This window comes from Orbilia oligospora, assembly GCF_000225545.1.
Source record: "Orbilia oligospora ATCC 24927 unplaced genomic scaffold scaffold00097, whole genome shotgun sequence".
NCBI classification, from domain to species: domain Eukaryota; kingdom Fungi; phylum Ascomycota; class Orbiliomycetes; order Orbiliales; family Orbiliaceae; genus Orbilia; species Orbilia oligospora.
The window spans coordinates 2,066,159-2,084,134 of NW_011645654.1; the positions used below are offsets into that span (position 1 = coordinate 2,066,159).

The following is a 17,976-nucleotide window of genomic DNA, read 5'->3' on the forward strand; positions in this document are numbered from 1 at the left end:
ACAATTATCACTATTGTATAGACCAATACTTACTATCCTATGGAGTACGATCTAAGAAGGGGCCTAGACTTGGTAAAAAGAAATAGGTCGAGATATTTATGTGAAAAACAGTGTTTGCAGAGAGATGGTATATTAGAGGAAAGGAGAGTAGGGAGTAAAAGAATATGTTTGGCTTAGCTGCAAGAGGATATTCGACAAATCTTGAAGGGAGACAGGTGATGTACGTGGCAGGAATGATATCTTGACAAGATACGAGGAGCTCAAGGCCAGGGCTGCGACAAAGGCCGTAGTCGTAATTTGTGTAACCAGGTCCCAGCACTAGCATCGTCCCTCAAATGTCAAAGAATGGCAAGGAACAAATTCCCTTCTCAGCATGAATCGGTAACACCAACAACAAAGTACCCGCCTTGTGTACCCGTCATGATCTGAACGGCTTGATTTGGATCTTTTAGAATAAGACCTTGTTTAAACGCCGCTTTCATCGCGAGTTCCTTCGTTTCGTATCCCCGACCTTCAGGCTTTTTGATGCTTTTCAGGTTGACTTCCTCGAAGGCATGGACCGTGGTCCCAGAGTGGTCGATGTGAGGGTAAGCCATTGCCTTCGGCGGTTCCAAGAGCAGAACTTGACGTTTGCATCCGCGTTTATGTGACTTGTGCGTACAGCAGTTGGCAGGCAGTTGGGACATCGTTGCTTGGTAGTGGCACTTTTCTGGGGAACTCGTATCCTCCCTCTTGTCCTTCTTATCCTTCTTGTGTTTCTTGTCCTTCTTGTCCTTCTTGTCCTTCTTTCGCTTGTTTTCCTTCCTGTCCTCGCCCTCTTCGCGGAGGATTGGTTGGCCCAAAATATTGGTCTCGTTCATAGCTTGAAGTTTGATTCCAGTGGGTGAACCCAGCTTGGAATAGAACCTCCCGGTACTAGCGTCATACTACAGCACATGCTAACATTAACGATGGTTCATACTGACCCCGGTACTCAGGTTCGGTTATAGTCGTTTATTCAATGGGGTCTAGGTTGCCCAAAGACCCTGTAGATGTTGGGTAGGAGGGCGATTCTTGAGGGGAAAGATTAGGGCAAACTCACATAGACGTCAGTAAGATCTGGGGCAGCTGGCTCTTCTGGCTCTGGTTCCGGTTTCGGCTCCTGTTTTTTCTTTCTCTCGTCCTTGACGGTAACCGTCTTCGTTACGTCTCTTTCGATTAAAATACGGAAGCACATGGTTGCTTGCTGCCCTGGAGGAGAACGCTGTATTACCCGAGATCCTTCTGGAATATTGTCTTGCAAGGTTCGTGATAGGGTGCCTTGCTGGTAATGATGGGAAGGGGGGAAGATCGGATGGAAATACGAAGGATGAATTAGTTGTAGAAGTTACAAGAGGGGTAATCCGAGGGGTAATCCGAGGCGAGAGAAGGTGGAAGTGGGAATTTTATATCAGTGTTGATGAGGTCAGGATTACTACTAAATAAAAATTGCCTAGCATCTCCACTTTATTTTAAACAACAATAATAACCCATAGCTGAATTTTAGACTCGAGGACAGCCTCAAGCTTATGCTCCACGTACACGACGGGACCTTAGCGACAGTTGCACTACTGCTACTGTCGACCCTCTGGATAATGGCGAGCGAGAATAATAGGAAGAAAAAGAAGAGGACATGAAGGACCGAAATAACACCACCAACGACTGGCCCTCGTATATTCAGCTCAACCACGCTAAAACTTAATCCGATAGTAAAGTCGATTGGATCACATCTCGTCATCGACTTCGTCCGCTCTAAAACCCTGCGCCTGTGGCCATACTGCCAGATTCATGGATATCCGCAAGGGCCCTTGTGTGTCAGCATTGGGAATAATTTGACTTGCTGAGATTTAACGCATGGATCTATCAAAGAGCCCGGTCTAGAGGCAAGACGGGTGCGAGTTCACAAAGAGCCTTTCTAAGTCATAAGTCTTAATTCGAAGCTGACTAGTCTATTGGTATGAATGCGTTGTACATGTTGTATATTTTACACTTGTAACTCCCTAACTACAGAGAAAACTAGACTAACTACAGAGGTACTCTAGGTAAGTAAGTACTCACTCACTTACTTAGGTACTTACTAAGTACTTGCTTAACTTACTTGCTTAGCTAGTATGATATAGCGTTGATGAAGATAAGGAGGAAAAAAGAGGGAAGGAAGAAAGGGAGGGAGGGAAGGAAGGAAAGAGGTCTAACCAGAGACTTTGGAGTCTAGTAAGGCCAATTGGTCATTCGTTATGATCTGCTCCAGCTGCGTCTCCGGCTGTGGCTCCTCCACTTTCTGCCGCTTAGCTGGTGCTTCCTCCTTCGAATCCAGGGCCGCAGATTCAGAGTCGAGCTCGCGCTTAGACTCTTTGGCGCCTTTATTGGATGCCACATTGAGTTCCTTCTTTGATTTCTGCATGGCACCGTTCTCGTAAGCTTGCTGCGGGGTCGGTCTGACGTAGGGTTGGCATCTCCACCATGGTATCCGTAGAATTTTTGCATCAGCCCCGGGCCCACCTGCTTCTTTCATGATATCATCCCATTGCTCCGGTGTCTCTGGGGTGAGCTTCAGCTGCTCTTCGACTATTTTCTCCAAATCATCGGCTAGCTTGAGTATTTCATCAAACCTCTGGCCGGTTGCCTTGCCCAAAGTGTTCCGGATGTAGTGATATTCTTTTCTGGTAAAGACGGCATGCAGGAGCTTAAAGAGATGCGACTTGACGCATATCAAAGATGCGTTTTCCCGATACTGTTCCCTGGAAAGCTCTACGACTGGGTTACCTTCCCCGAAGGTGAGATCCCGGATGATGTGAAGGTACTGACGAACCATTATATCGACCCGCGGGAACCTTTCTTCGAAGCTAGCGGTGGAGGGCATAAAGACAGCGGGGTTGTAGAGATTTGTCTCAGCGCACATGACACCGTCGGCGCCGGTGATTTCCAAACAGGCCTCGATGTCAGCGCTGTAGAGGATGTTTCCGTTGGCAAATATGACGGTTTCCGGTGGAAGATTGTCCCGTAGGTATCGAATATAGCTCCAATCGGCCAAACCGGTATTGTGACTTTTTTGATCCCTCCGTCTGCCGTGGACGGTCAAGATGCTAGCACCAGCATCTAACACCATCTTTGCATATCCCAAAGTGGCCTCCTTTGTATCTAGAATACGGATTTTGGCGGTGACGGGGATATCAAGTTCCTTGTGGAGAGTGTTGATGAGTTTGTAGATGAGATCGGGCTGTTCCTGCAAAAAGGCACCATAATGGCCTTTTCTGGCGATGCCTTGGGGGCATCCTAAGTTCAAATCAACGGCATCACAATGATGCTGGGCGATTTTGGCAGCAGCTAGGAGATGTTGAGGATCGTTGGCACAGAATTGGATCAAGAAAGGTCTGTCGGATTTGTGGTCTCCATCGTAGGGAAGAGCGGGTTGATTGTGATTGGTGGAGGTAGAAGAGATCGGAGTTGAAGTTGAAGTTAGAGTTGAAGTTGAAGTTGGAGATGGGGTGGAAGAAGAAGTTGGAGCGTAGCGAAGGGATTGACGTCTGTAGGATTCTGTTTCTGCGAATAATCGGGCATGCAACATGGGCGAGTATGCGGCATCGGCATTATATTTACGTGAGAGGATCCGCCAAGCCTGAACAGAAGGAGAGAAAAGTAAGTCGGTTGCAAAGGGAGGAGGGTAGTTAGGTAATAGGTAGACAGGCAAGTAGTTACCAATTCACTGGCGTCTACCATGGGAGCAACGATACGTTTGGGAGAGCCGATGCTTTGATAGAAGGCCCTGCCGTGTAGCTTGCAACCGGGACGCTTTGGAGAAGGAGGCTCGACGGTGGTTGTCATGGTGGCGGTTGTCGTGGTGGTGGTGGTGGTGGTGGTGGTGGTGGTGGCCAGCTGCAGCCGGCGGAGGAGGGGACGAAAGGGACGAATGGTGAAAAGAATAAAGCAAAATCTAAAATAAAATAAAATATAAAATGTATTTTATACCAGAAGTATCATATGTCATATCATATCATCGCAGATGCATCGAGATGTAGAGTAAATGTAAAATTTAGTTTAATTTATAAAATATTCAAACTAGTATCTAATAAAAGGACTAAACTGTATTAGGCAGAGAGATTGATTGATTGATTAGTCACATGAGTGCGCGATGACAACACGTCTGAAACGCGTCATCTTAGATTGGATTAGATGACTCCCCTTTCCTTTCCCTTTCCCCTTCCCTTTCCCCTTCTCCTTGGCATCCCCCCTTCCCCTCTTCGCGTCTGCTTAAATACATTGTACCTTCCCCTCGACGCGTCTTCTTCGTGATCACACTTTTTTTTTCAATTTAATTTGGTTTTTTTCATTGATTTTACTGTATTATTTTATTTTTTCGCGTCTGCAGTGAGAGGACTAATACTATCCATCCATCCATCCATCCATCGCTCACTACTGGTCCTACTTAAGTACTTAAGGAAGTAAGTTCAGTAAGCCCTGTCAAGTAGACTTTACCTTTACCTTTACCTTTACCTTTACCTTTACCTTTACCTTTACCTTTACCTTTACCTTTACCTTACTTTTAATTCCAATTTGACTGTTACCTTCCACTTCCCCGTCTTCGTATACGCCTCGTAACCATAAGTCATGCTTTCCCTCCAATTGCTAACCCGTCTTCGTGAACACACCTGCAGCTCTTCAGTACCTTAGCTACCTATGTACCTGAGTGTCCAATAAGTACTATTATGCCCTTCTGAAACAGCTTTTGAAGCTGCTACCGAATTGCCTAACGATAACTCACCGTCAACACAAACCTGTGTCAACACATCCCGCTCTCTCTGGAACCTTCTGGCCGAACAATCCATCGATACCTTACCTCCCAATGCAATTGGTTCTGACGACCTTGTAGTCTGTATTCTCCTCCACCCCCGGGAGGAGGACAAGTCGGGACGGGATAGGATAGGAACAGGACCGGACAGGACAGGGCAGGACAGGGCAGGGCAAGGCAAGACAGTAGGGTAGCCGGATAAGAAGCTGCTGCAGAAGCGACTCTTTCTCTCCCTATCCCTCTCTGTTAACCTAACTTTCGCCTCGCCTTGGGAAGGGGCGCCTTTTCCCCCAGACAACTGTTCGCACTAATATCAAAGGTTGTCTCCAACAGCCCTGGCTGCTGCCCCTTGTCATTCCACCCTTGTGACAAAACTTCAACGTTCATTTACTCTTAATTTCCTCCGACTTTGGGATTTGGCTCTTTCTCGGTTTCGCTTCTTCTTTTATATATATTTTTCATTTTTATATTTTTGTTCTTTTCTATCTTTATTGCTTGTCTTCCTTCCTTCCTTCCTTTCTTTCTTTCTTTATATATTTTTTTTCTATAATACGCTTTTTTGTATTTCATTTTTGTTTTTCCCTAAAAAAAAAAAATAAGTCTTCGAGGTGCTGTTGGGTTTTCTGCATGCAAGGGACTTGGGATAGTTTTCTTGGTTTGAACGAATATATTCGACCCACTGCAGCCAACATAACTTGACTTCTATGCTTCGTTGAGCTGTCGATTATTTCATCCGTTTGAGATATGGAGGACTCATGGCAGAATCCATCTCAGTCTTATGGGTAAGCTGCATTTCCTCGTCCCCTTCTTTCCTTGCAATTGTTCAAAATCTAACCTATTCTATCTTATATTTGATCCTGAATAAACTGGCATAGATATACAACTTTGACACCAAAAGCTCCCCATGTGTCAGGCATCCATGGTTCCCCTTCCAAATCGGACACATCGGGTCTACGTTGGCATAACTCGGTGGCTGAGGATTACAACCCGATGGGTGATTTTAAAAAGAATGCATCACTAGTAGGTATGGTGGAAACTCGGATCAACCATCCGGACCAACTAGTAGCTCAAAGGTGCCCGAGTACAGGAGTATCAAATGCTCATATCAAGAAGAGGAAGCCGTCGGCTCCAACTTCGATCGCATCAAGCCCCGCAAAATCAATTATTCCTAGCGGTGGCGCCTTTGACCCTATTCCGCCGCTCGGAAACCAGGTAGCCTCGCAAGGGATTCCTCCCACCAAAAGACGGCGTGGTCGACCGCCAAAGAACCCCCCTTCGCAAACTTATGTTTCTACGATCGAGTTCATACAGGAGTCAGGTATCGGTGGTGAAGCGGAGTCGCATCATAAGCCCCGTCACTCCCCGGGCCTGCACGCTCTAGATACCTTTGTGAACTTTCCGGAATCCCATTTGCCCAATGTAAACATGGAATCTTTTAACGATGCCGATTTTCAATCAAATAAATACTGGGATGCATCTTTCCCCGGGTCTTTTTTGTCGGACAGCCATATTCCTCAGAGCCTCACAGCCGTGCCTAGCGATATCGACCTAGCCTCCGCGGCATCGACGTTCGATTGGTCAAACGTGCCCACCACCATGGGTACCGCTATTACAAACGGGATGATAGATCCTTTGCGACCCCTCTCAATGCACTCATTGGGCGAAAGTATCTTCCCTCACCATCCTCATCCCGATAGTATCAACTTTTCGTTCGCTCAGGACCCATCGTCTGCAAGTGATATTATCTCGCCTGGTTCCGTGAATCCAAACCTCATCTTTTCCAACCAAGACATGGGTAAATCGTATGGTGACGACATTGGATTTCGCCCATACCACCAACAAAACCTGCAGCAACAGGAAGAGTTGGCTGGTCAGCGAAAAAGACAGAGCAAGGCTGCTCTTGCGAATGCTCGATTTCAACCCTCTACTAGTAAGCCTATCAGGAAGAGAGCTTTGACCGAAAGTGCCTTTATTCAGTCTAGCGGGAGGGGAAAACCGTCTGGTGTACCCGTGCACCCCAGCCCAAGGAAGCAAATGGGCGCGTTCCTGAGCAAGACGAGGTCCACCATCCAGGACGAAAATACCACACCATCTCCAACGGTAGACGGGATTTCTAGAAAGGTCACTCCTGGAAGCAGTGGGTCGAAAAATGGTAGCGCGAAGACTAGAACTACAGTAAACTTCTCAATTTCCCCCGGAGGAAGAGCAAAGGCAGAAAAGGTTCTTATCGAGGACCGGCGTCTGCATCTCGAGCATTCGGATTCTGAAGGCGATAATCATGGGGAATATGATACCGACTCTTCAACGGACGAAGATGACTTCGATCCCAACTCCAGCTACTCAATGTCCGCAAGACGTCTAGCCGGTTCGAGGGCCCAACGCCGTGGCTCGGTTTCATCCTTGAACCGGTCCATGGAGCGACCGAAGCTTGCGCGTTTCAAAACCACCCCGTCGGGTTCGTTCTCGTCTTCATCCCGGTTTTTGATGTCAGGTGAATTTGCATCCGATAGTTTCGGCCGCGAGAGCAATCCATTCTTGCCACCAAGCTTTTCCATGTCCAGCTCTAGAAAAAGTCCTCAAAAGAGGAGCCCTCATAAGAAGGAGCCAAGATGCCACAGCCGCAATCCAAGTATCTACAGCATCAAGTCTTCAATAGGAGCTCCTAATGCTATCAACCTGGGCCCAATGCGAGAAGAAGACGAGTATTCCGAGGCAGAGACAGTCATCGATGGGCCTACCCTTACTTCTCAAGGTGATGCTATACTCGCCCTAAAGCAAGCCGTGGCCCGCCGAAACACCTATTGCGTACCAGGTACTTATCACCATTTTATTTTATTTTTACTACCCACCTTCTCGCTGACGGTTCGATTGCTAACTTGCGCAAAGGAGGTGTCTCAAGAAGGCCACCGTCATCATACGGCACATCTCGTCCTTCTACCAGGCACACCAACATACTCCCTTCCTCACCCCCCATGCAGCAGCAGCATCATCCTTATGGGTTTTCTACCCCGCAAACTGTGAGATCGGGTTATTCCTCGGATGCCTTCAACATATCACCGACAACAGTTACCGATCCTGATTGTCTTACCCCAACCACATACGGTGGGCGTTCACGCTGCGGTGGACATGACTTCGCTATGGACATTCGTTGCAGTTGTGTATCCACGGGTTCTCCGGAGATGCCTGTATTACAATGGTGAATAGCCTTTCTAATATGCGCTGCAATGCTTGAGAGTTCAATAGACAAGTAGAAAGAAGAACGACGTACTGATTCGAGGTTCCTTTGTCTTTTTCTAGCAACGCTTGCTTCAAGTGGGTTCATGTTCAATGCGAGGGATACGAGCATAAGCCCATCCCATCGAGTCTCATTTGTTCCTTTTGCAAGGGTGGCTGGCAAGGTCCACAAGCCCAGCGTGTTTTTCGAAAACCGTCACTCCCTCAGACTATTTCGCCACCAACCACCCGAAGTTTCAATGGCTGAAGCAAGATACCTCGGATGATATATTCTTCTTACCTTTATTTTCTACCAAAGCTTTCCTTTTTGTTGCCCCGAGTAGTTAATCATTCTAGTCTCAACTCGGTATTTGCTGCTTTGATCTTGGCCCTATCCCTCGTCACCTCCGGAATATATGTTCATTACGCACACCTTTTTTTGATATCCCGCTGGCGTTTTGTATTTCGAAAAAAACCAAAAACATGGTATTTGTTGCCCCTTCTACTTTTTTCCTATCCTTCGACAGCTTATTTATTTTACGACCTGACCTTGGGCTTTTCTTCTTTCTATTTGTGTTCCGATATCATTCTTTCTTTGATTGATTATCCCTACTTGCAATGCTTGTTTCATCCATCAAATTCATCAATAGCCCCGGTTCTCCACGTTTATTTTTGCGAATCTGTTTCTTCCAAAAAAACTCCCACTACCACTCCTGCATCTTCACACGTTTTTCATCATTTCATATAGACGGAGCAATATTTCCTATTCACATTCACGTTTATGGTTTTTGTCTTCCACCGCTCCTAACGAATCGATATCCTTCACGTACTCTTTCAATTATCCCTTCTTTACATTCGCCCTTTACTTTCTTTAATGTCACTTTATTAATTGTGTAGTTACATTTATGGTCAGGTTTCAAGTGGGTGTTCCAAGCTCTGTAGCCAGCTACCCCACGTCCCCAGATTATGTATCGATATGAGAGGGGAGGAAAACTCCCCTTTTTTTTTGGAATGACACTTTAATTACAATCTTCCAAGAAAACTTTCAATTTGAGGAGGCTAAAACTATTCCTCTAACCCTGATTCCAAGGAAGAATCCTTAAGGAATCAGAGTTGACATTCTGAATTACTATCGTTAAGGGAACAGAACTCTGGGGCAACAATCATCGACCAAAGTCGGATACCATAATACCCCACCGATTGCCCTCGGCTCCACGCTCTAGAGCTTCAACTCCGCCAATATCCCTCAAGACTCGAATGTTTCCCTGCCATCTTCTCTCTCCCTGCCTAGATTTATCACGCCACTCTTTGATGATGTCCAGTGTGCCAACTTCCACTTCCCGTTGCACTTCTTTCCGTGCCGAAGACAACTTTTCGTTTTCGTTCGCCATTCCACCGGGAATACTCCGCTCATCCTCAAAAAACGAAAAGTCGTCTTTTGACATCTCGAAAAAAATCTGAGTATCCATCTCCGCCACTGGGGCAGTGATATCATAGAACCCCATCTCCTCAGATTTCGGTTCCTCCATCTCCAAAACCAACATTTTGAGATTCGTCTCCAAGAGTTTTGTCAGGAAGTTTATCAGCGAACCCAATGTTGTTGCATTAGCTATGGCAGGAACCTCCGTCAGAGCTAAGGTCTTCAAATGGGGTACCCTAGAAATATCCAAAAGATCTGTATCCTTGCACCCAGAAGATCTTGTTAATAAAATGGCATCTCGATGGATTCGAAGGCTTCGTAGCTTTCGAAACCCATAATATGTTATGGCAGTTGTAATATCCTTAATTTCCTTTCTTCTTGGTATATTCGGTCGTTGTGTGATGGTGCTACAATCTAATGTCCTTAATCTCGTCGAATTTAAAACTTGACTGACACCATGAGAGCTCATCTTGTTATTCGATATATGGAGGTGCGTAAGGCCTTTGTCTCTAACTGGAGGTAGGTTACCTTCTGCATCAGGTAGCGAAGTTTCCAGAGTCCTAGACTCCCGACGTTGTAGTTTCCTCGCAGTCATCCACTCTTCCTCATCCCCAAACTCAGTATCAGATTCATCATCGGACTCATGAGCAACGGGCACCCGGATATCGGAACCCGTATTGTCCATCGCGACTTCGAATTCTGGTGGCATAAAACACCAATCTAGTAAATACCGGGCTAGACCGTCTGTAAGCAAATTTCCAGTAACATCCAAGCGCTCGATTTTGACTTGAAGTCTACGGGCAAGGAGCTCCATGGACCGGTCGGATAGCTTCAACCATCTCAGTTTTAAAGACTTAAGATTCCTTAACGAACCAACAGCCGAAAGAACATCCGGATGACCAGCACTGGTGGTTCGCGATAGATCGAGGACCCCAAGACCCGGTGTGAGATTTGTAAATAACTTTATCAACGACGTTGGCGTGGTATTTGTGAGGTTTGAGACGTTTAGGTGATAGAGGTTGTGATGGGGAAGGTATCCCTTGATGGATGGTTTTCGCAGCAAAGAGGCATGGTCAACGAATGTGATTCCCGGCAGAAGAAGCCTTCGGAGGTCTGGAAGAAGAACCAAAAGATTTGGGAACCATGTATCTGGGAGACTAGTGTAGATGCTAGCAATGCATTTTTCAAGGTTCAGAGTATGTGTTTGGGAAAGGGCAGCCGGAGAGGTATGTGGAAGGGCCTTTAGAAATAGTAGAAAGCTTGCTATGAAGTCATTAGGTAGGTATCAATATAATACATAGTCGGTACCGTATCTATTTGATGACTTACCGAGATGGCTCTTTTCTCCAAATCCAAAACACTCTGCAGGTTCTCCCCAGAGTTCAGAGTTAATTGCATGATTCCAAGTCCAAGAAACAAGAGCGCAGTTAAACAAATCTTCTCGTCTGATGTACGGTGCGATAATGACGATTGGGTTGTGAGATGTCGCAGCTTCATAGGTGGGTAGTGACCCCGGGTCGGCTGTCTCAAAATGACGGGTCATTTCGAATTCCGCCAAATGCAAGATTATTCTGTCGGAAACACAGAAAAGGTTGGCAAAGACCGGTTGAAGATAGTAAACTTAAGATAATATATGACCGAAGCTTGAATATACTATATATTGATACTTGATATACCTGTTCAAGTATGTACTTAAGCACCTAAGTAGGTATGTACCTAACCTATGCAGCTGTCTGTGTTGGCGATGATGTTGGTTTGTCGCAAGTAAAATCGATTCGAAGGCTTCGAGCTATCGATCGATCAAGCTCAGTTCGGACACTGAGCGGCCGTCTAGGGGTTCTATATGATCTTCCCGTGTGCCCCAAGTCATCGACCAAGAGACAGGGCCACCCGCGAGGCATCTTTGATGGTCCTGGCACCCTTTTTACATGTATCGCTGCTCGTAAATTGTGGGCTCATAGGCCCATGATTAGCTGCGCCTCTAGCTCTCTAGCGCCGAAATACCGACCTTAACCAAGTACGTTTAAATTTACCGGACTTGAGCACCTAGATTAACTTGTGTCTGTACCACTTGTAAGTACAAGCATATTGGATTTAGATACTACTTGTTAGATACTTTCGATTCTAAAACGTCAGATACATACTTGAGTACGTAGGTACTTTGACCGGCACCAGTCTTATTTACACCCTTATGAAGTACTGACTCGCTTATATAGCTTCGCCGATATGGTGACCTCATGACTCGGAAATTGCAAGAGACGTACATGTACATGTACCGTCAAAACCACAGGGACGTGACAGGGGACGCCCAGGGGTTTTCAGGTCCTTAAGTTAAATGAAAGGAAAGAGCCTCCTGTTTATGATTTTCAAGCGTTCAAATTTAAAAAACCTCATTGCTAGTCCTCCTTCAAGTTATTTCACGCACTCGAAGGTGTGCTCCGACCCAATGTCCGCAGCAGCCTCCTCTTATTCCTCTCCCGTGCTTCCAACAAAGCCTCGATGCACTGTCCGACCGCATCGAGATCTCCCAAGAGTGAAATATGTCCCCTGTCACAGTGGACTCGCTTTTCACAAGTATATCCATCAGGAAGCATAGCCTCTCGCGAGAGAACAACCCCGTCTGGGTCACAAACATTAGACACAATTCTACAAAGAGAAGGGATAGTTGAACAGCGTACCTCCGGCTCCGAAGACTAAGTCACTATAGTCGCTATTTTTTATGCCTTCCAACCCATTAACCCTAGCAGCCTTGACAGTTGGTGTCGTTTTGGAGTACAGGACTGCACATGGAGGGTATTGTTCTGCTAGTGCAGGCTGAAATGCGAGCTCAGACCTAAACTTCTTGGTCTCTCTTAAAGTCCTATCCAGGTAAGGAATGGTAACGGATAGTGGGAGAGTGCAGCTGTTTTGCGGGTTCGATGCGGCGGGTGTGGACATACTAGGCGCTGCGGCACCAGCGCCTGTCGCTGCGATTTCTTGAACCTCGTTCGCATTCCCGTGTGGCTCCGAAATGAGACCGTCAGAGGGAGCTACAATGAGATTATTTTGCGACGACGCTGTCCCATCGTCCCTTGCCGTTTTTTTCCGGGAGGTTCCGTCTAAGAGCAACCCTGGAGAAGACGGTGCCCATCGACTTAATTTTTCCCGGACATCCTTTCCCTCGCGGAAAACTGTTGCCATCGCACCTGATGCCGTACTTAAAATCCCAACCGACGTGGGTTTATTCGTTAAAGACACACAAGGACTGAGGTTGTATTGCTGCCACATAACCGGGTCATATAAGTCAAAGTCGATCAAACCACCAGTTTTGCGGTCCATAAAAACCTGTCCATCTTCTGGCAAAAAGACGAACGTTGAGCGAAACGAGAAATTTGCCTAGAGGTCGCCCATCATTAGACCGGCATGATATCTATGTTAGGATTGGGGAGAATACTTGAGCATTGAGCACGTCCTTATTGAAAGCAACAGAGTCGCCATTGCGCAGGGGGCCTAGGACATTGACACATCGCTGGGGGACACCTGCGTATAAGACACCTCCGCATTTGAACAAATCAGGCCGTCGATTTATCGCGTGCCTAGTTATTAGCCCGCCTAAGCTGTGAGCAATGACGAATGGCCCATCCTCATGCCATAGATCACCAATACTACTAGGATGTTCCGATTTGGATGCCATCCGATTGCAGGGTAAATTTGCCATGAAGAGCACTAGCTTTTCCGAGTTTAGATGGGGGCTCAACCTCCAGTCGTATGCGAAAACATGAAGCCGTACATTCGGGTTCGAGCGTAGTTTTTTCATTAGCCTACGACTGATATCAACACCCGCGAGATGAGAAAGCATATCAGTGGCGACGACTTTTTCCTCCATCAGAAGTTCTGCCTCAGGGTCGAGGGGGACTTCGAGGTCGACACTTTGTAAATTAAACCCGACTTTCACCGGGATCCAAAGGGTTTTTCCAATCCGCCTTTCGCCCATCAGCGAGGTTTTAACTTTCTTCAATATTGATCCTCTGTATCCACCCATGATCACAACATCGCCAGAAAGCTTGTCTAGAGGGTGGGTGGGCGCAGCGGCAACCGCCACCAGGCTCCCTGATGTAGCTTTCTTTACTATAGCAGGAGCATTAAACGTGAAGCTATCCTTGATATCAGGCAGTAGAGAATCTTTTATGGCTTTGTATCTTGCATTCTTTTGCTCTCGTACATCAAGAAACCGCGTATCAGACCCAATGGAAGATGTACGGGAGAGAGCTCTCCTGATAGAACTAGAATCCGAGTTACTTCGCCGTAGACCACTTAGGCGGGCCGATGCTGGATCAAAATTTGAGCCTGGAACCGTACCAGTACTTGAATTCACAGAAGAATTCTGGGGAGCCTCTGGGGATGAACTGAAAATGTGTAGGTTGGATTGTGGTTTCCGAGATGCAAGTGCATTACAGGTAGAATTGGAAGCCTGCAAAGAGCCATTTGTTGTAAAATGATTTGATACTCCAGCGGCAGCTTTTGCCAGAGAGTCGATCAACAACGAACCTGCTCGTTTGGACCGGGTAATGCCCTTTTCTTTATCCATTCCGTCTTTGCTGTTGGATCCAAATGATGGTAGCTGAGGTAGCTGCAACGATGGCAAGCTGAAAGTTGGAAGCTTAGATACCCACTTTTCGTGGTCTCCATGTTCTTTGGATGCATGGTCGGCGTTTCCGAGAGATGAAGCTCTTGGACGAAACAGCTTCGTTTGGGCTAACACTCCAAGACCTCCAGCTTTACCTTGGGAAGCAAAGAATGTCTTCCTCGGGGGTTGTGGGGAATCGATGATAGGACTATCCAGATTCTGTTCTAAATTAACAGAAGATGATGGCAAGGGCGGATGAACCCCGGATAAAGCAGCATTTTGATAAGTTGACTGGCTTCTTGAGATGGATAGAGAAAGGATGCTCGGGACATCGTCTCTAGGAAGGTTGTCCAAAAGAATATCTTCTTCATAATCGTCACTGCTGTTTTCTTTATTATCTGATTGGCTTATCTCAGCGGTACTTGTCGTATTTTTCTGGGTTTGACTATGGCGATGATGATGGTGATGATGATGATGATGATGATGATGATGGTGATGCTGTCGAGGGTGGTGTTCGGATTCAAATTCGCGTGGTCGATGGTGCTTGTGTTGTTTGGTGTTATTGTCTGAGACTTGTGAAGACATCATATTCCGGCTGCACAAATCCGAATTGGCGGAACGGCCGGCTTAGCATGGATGAAGATTGAAGAAGAGGAGAGAGAAGAATAAGAATAAGAATAACTCAAAATGCTGATACCTGTCGAGACAAGAACTTAGATCCAACAAGACCACTTGATGTTCGAAAGTTGATTTTAAAAATTAAGGAAGGCCGAGGGGATGGGAAGGAAGGGAAGGAGAAAACGAACCGATTGATGTTCGACTCGGTCCCGTCGCGCAAGAGACATAAATACTTAGGTTAGGTACTTAGTAGGGATGTAATTATCATAATTCCCAGGTCAAAGGTTGACTTAAATCCCTCTAGGTTTCTTACGAATACGTGAGATCGAGAGCAGACCAAAGGCGCAGCAGCAGGCCCGATAACCTCATATCGGCGCTGGCGCTGGCCTGTTCTGTCAGTTAATGGCAGCCTTGACGAAGGCCGCATGCAGTAAAAGCTCAATGTCAACAGCTTACCCAATGCAAACCAATTGCAATTGGCTTGAAATTTGCGGGATCCGGATATCGAACCATCCGGCGGGATCAAACACGAAGTACTGGATGTATGTACATGTGAATGAACGATCGATTGTGTCAGCACTACTTGCTTAAGTATCTTAAGTATATTATATACGATGCGAGTAAATTTGAGTAAATTGGGAATTACCAGGGAAAAGGCGGAGACGCTAAATTATAAAAAGTCAACGTGCATATTGCCCAGAGAGCTTAAACCATCAACTGCATACCCATATCCTCCTCCTCTACCACCCGGCTATTAAATCCTGCTTCGAAGCTTCTTGTCGGGTAAGTCTCACTTCTGTACTTAATCATCACTTTGACTTCACACTTAAGTACTTACATACTTAAGTACTTACTTACTTACTTACATTGCATTAGGTATAGGCCGCTTCGGGTCAAGCCTCAGCCCTACGGTCGGCAGGCACATGGACTGGCCTTTTTTTAGAACATTCGTCGCATGCCATCTACACCTTTCCCGGCATGCACTTGGGGAACCGGTGCAAGTAGTACCTACCCAGGTACTTATAGTATAATGTTAGGAAAAATATATCTGATGTTGATGTAGCCATCGCGCCGGATAACAGATCAACCTCTGGTCTCCTGGCCTTGGCTGCGTTTAATTTCGAGGTTTCGGATATGTACTGTGTAAAGTACATACATACGTACACAGTAGTTACACTGCCTCAATGCCCATGCCCCGGCATGCCCTGGGACTCTTTGATAGTCGCTTACGTAGGTTTGAGCTGCCCGAGTCTCCTGCCACGGTCTTAGTCGCTGACAGTTGACCCGATTTAGCACCCCAAGAAATACCAAGGGGGCCATGCTGAGTCTCGGGGCCTGCGAATGAAGTACTTACATGTACTTACATTATATATGCGAGTATTCAGGTATCCAAGTACCTACTTGAGTACTTATCTCCCAGTTAATGAGTATGTGGTACATCCTGTCTGGAGTAAACACCACCACCACCACCACCACCACCACCACCACCACCACGGCCATGGCCGCCCCTTGGTTAAACCCTTTTCAGACCCAACATGCATGGTTCGGACTGGTTCAGGTCGCTGCGAGCTTAACCACCAAGAAGCTGGACGGAGAGCATTTATTTCATTCCTATCACCCTCTCTTTTCTTTCACTTCTCCCTTTTCTAAATTTCCAGACCTCTTCAACCTCGATTTCAGATTCCAGCTCCTAACTTTCAGTCACTCGTTGCTTCTAATACCGTCAACCCGCCCCCCTGAAACGACACCGCCGTAAAACCAAACTTTGCTCCTTGTATTTGTTCGTTCGCGTTCGAGCATGAGGTTTGAGATCCCGAGCCTCTTGTGGGGAGGGATAGTGGTGTTGTTGACCCGAACCGCCGCCGCTATTGAGCTTGACATCGACAGTTATGGTGCGCAACATTGATACACCAGTTGAACCCAAATTTCCTCAATCTACATGCTTACATTCGCCCTGCACCTATAGATTCGATCAAATCAGCGACAAAGATCATAGCACAGGAACTAGCCGATGGGTACTGGATTCCTGGTGACGTGCACGGAGTGCCACACCCGCCTTATTATTGGTGGCTACATGGTGCCATTCTAGGCGGAATAGGTATGTATAGTTACTATTGTTTAAAGGATGAAGGCTAACCGAGCAATGAATAGTTGACTATTGGGCCATGACTGGGGATACCAGATTTAACGCCAACGTTACTATTGGTATGTTACCTATACACCGGTCACACTCTTTCATTGTTCTTCCGTATACTAATGCTAGACCATCTGTGCAGGTTGGCTCCGAGGAGTTTCTCCTAGTTTAGATCTCCAGCCTGACGAACAGTCCTTCAGTGAAGGTAGTTAACCAACCAACCTGAAACGGGACTGCCACGTTAATATCACGTTATGAATAGGAAACGATGATCAGGGGTTCTGGTCCATCATGAGTATCGATGCTACCGAGCGAGCCTTCCCGGAAACTGAGAACCAGAAGGAAATGCATGCCGGATTCCTCGAGATCACGCAGTACGTACAAGCGATAGGCTACCACTCGCCGCGCTATCATCGCGCCAACATCGCCACTAACTACCCTCTGTAGGACAGTTCAAAACCTCCAAGCCGGCCGTTGGGACGACAAAACGTGTGGAGGGGGTCTGAGATGGCAGATCAATCCCACCAACGATGGCTTTCTCTACAAGAATACGATTTCGAATGGTGAGATCTCCCCCCTTCTTCCTCTTCCCCTTTTCGAATTTACTAACATTGGGCTTTATATAGGCCTTTTCTTCCAGCAGAGTATGTCCTTTTTCAAAAACAAACAAGTGAATGAATAGATAAAGGAAATAGAGGAAATAGAGGAAATAAAGGAAACGAGGAAATAAAAGCTGGTTCGCATTGCTGATTATGGCGTAGGTGCGCGGCTTGCTAGATATACAAAGAACCAAACTTATGCGGACTGGGCCGAACGGACCTACAAATGGCTACGCGAGGTAAAAATTGTCCGGGACGACTTCTATGTTACCGATGGGGCATGGCTTCCGGACTGTAAAAAGTTCACGGAAAAACGGTGGTCATACAACTACGGGACGCTGCTCGCCGGTTGCGCTGCCATGTATAATTTCACCGATGGGGGCGCATACTGGAAGGAGCAAATCGACAGTCTTCTTACCGCCACATATGCAACCTTCTTCGATGCAGAGTCGGGTGCCATCAAGGAAATTCAATGTCAAGACAGCGATTCCTGTAACGCCGATCAGCCTTCCTTTAAGGCATACCTTGCAAGGCATGATGGCATTCAATCATCTTGTGGAGAGACCTAGCTGACCGGTTTGA

General features: G+C 46.6%; 6 protein-coding genes across 6 annotated transcripts; 2 read left to right on the plus strand and 4 right to left on the minus strand.

The window, feature by feature from the left end:
* Positions 1-368: 368 nt before the first annotated feature.
* On the minus strand, positions 369-1,216 carry AOL_s00097g609 (uncharacterized protein; the record flags this gene model as incomplete). Its single annotated transcript, XM_011126442.1, has 2 exons — positions 369-926; positions 1,082-1,216. 2 exons carry the CDS (start codon positions 1,214-1,216, stop codon positions 369-371), a joined length of 693 nt encoding a protein of 230 aa, XP_011124744.1.
* Positions 1,217-2,206: 990 nt separating this feature from the next.
* AOL_s00097g610 (uncharacterized protein) lies at positions 2,207-3,840 on the minus strand (the record flags this gene model as incomplete). Its single annotated transcript, XM_011126443.1, has 2 exons — positions 2,207-3,634; positions 3,715-3,840. The coding sequence occupies 2 exons, from the start codon at positions 3,838-3,840 to the stop codon at positions 2,207-2,209; spliced, it is 1,554 nt and encodes a 517-aa protein (XP_011124745.1).
* Positions 3,841-5,794: 1,954 nt separating this feature from the next.
* Positions 5,795-8,004, plus strand: AOL_s00097g611 (uncharacterized protein; the record flags this gene model as incomplete). Its single annotated transcript, XM_011126444.1, has 2 exons — positions 5,795-7,616; positions 7,691-8,004. 2 exons carry the CDS (start codon positions 5,795-5,797, stop codon positions 8,002-8,004), a joined length of 2,136 nt encoding a protein of 711 aa, XP_011124746.1.
* Positions 8,005-9,180: 1,176 nt separating this feature from the next.
* Positions 9,181-10,980, minus strand: AOL_s00097g612 (uncharacterized protein; the record flags this gene model as incomplete). The annotated part of the gene is made up of 2 exons (XM_011126445.1): positions 9,181-10,700; positions 10,767-10,980. The coding sequence occupies 2 exons, from the start codon at positions 10,978-10,980 to the stop codon at positions 9,181-9,183; spliced, it is 1,734 nt and encodes a 577-aa protein (XP_011124747.1).
* Positions 10,981-11,854: 874 nt separating this feature from the next.
* Positions 11,855-14,628, minus strand: AOL_s00097g613 (uncharacterized protein; the record flags this gene model as incomplete). The annotated part of the gene is made up of 3 exons (XM_011126446.1): positions 11,855-12,057; positions 12,116-12,812; positions 12,871-14,628. The coding sequence occupies 3 exons, from the start codon at positions 14,626-14,628 to the stop codon at positions 11,855-11,857; spliced, it is 2,658 nt and encodes an 885-aa protein (XP_011124748.1).
* Positions 14,629-16,459: 1,831 nt separating this feature from the next.
* AOL_s00097g614 (uncharacterized protein) lies at positions 16,460-17,963 on the plus strand (the record flags this gene model as incomplete). Its single annotated transcript, XM_011126447.1, has 8 exons — positions 16,460-16,553; positions 16,628-16,759; positions 16,813-16,866; positions 16,938-17,000; positions 17,058-17,169; positions 17,243-17,358; positions 17,422-17,439; positions 17,557-17,963. The coding sequence occupies 8 exons, from the start codon at positions 16,460-16,462 to the stop codon at positions 17,961-17,963; spliced, it is 996 nt and encodes a 331-aa protein (XP_011124749.1).
* Positions 17,964-17,976: the final 13 nt, after the last annotated feature.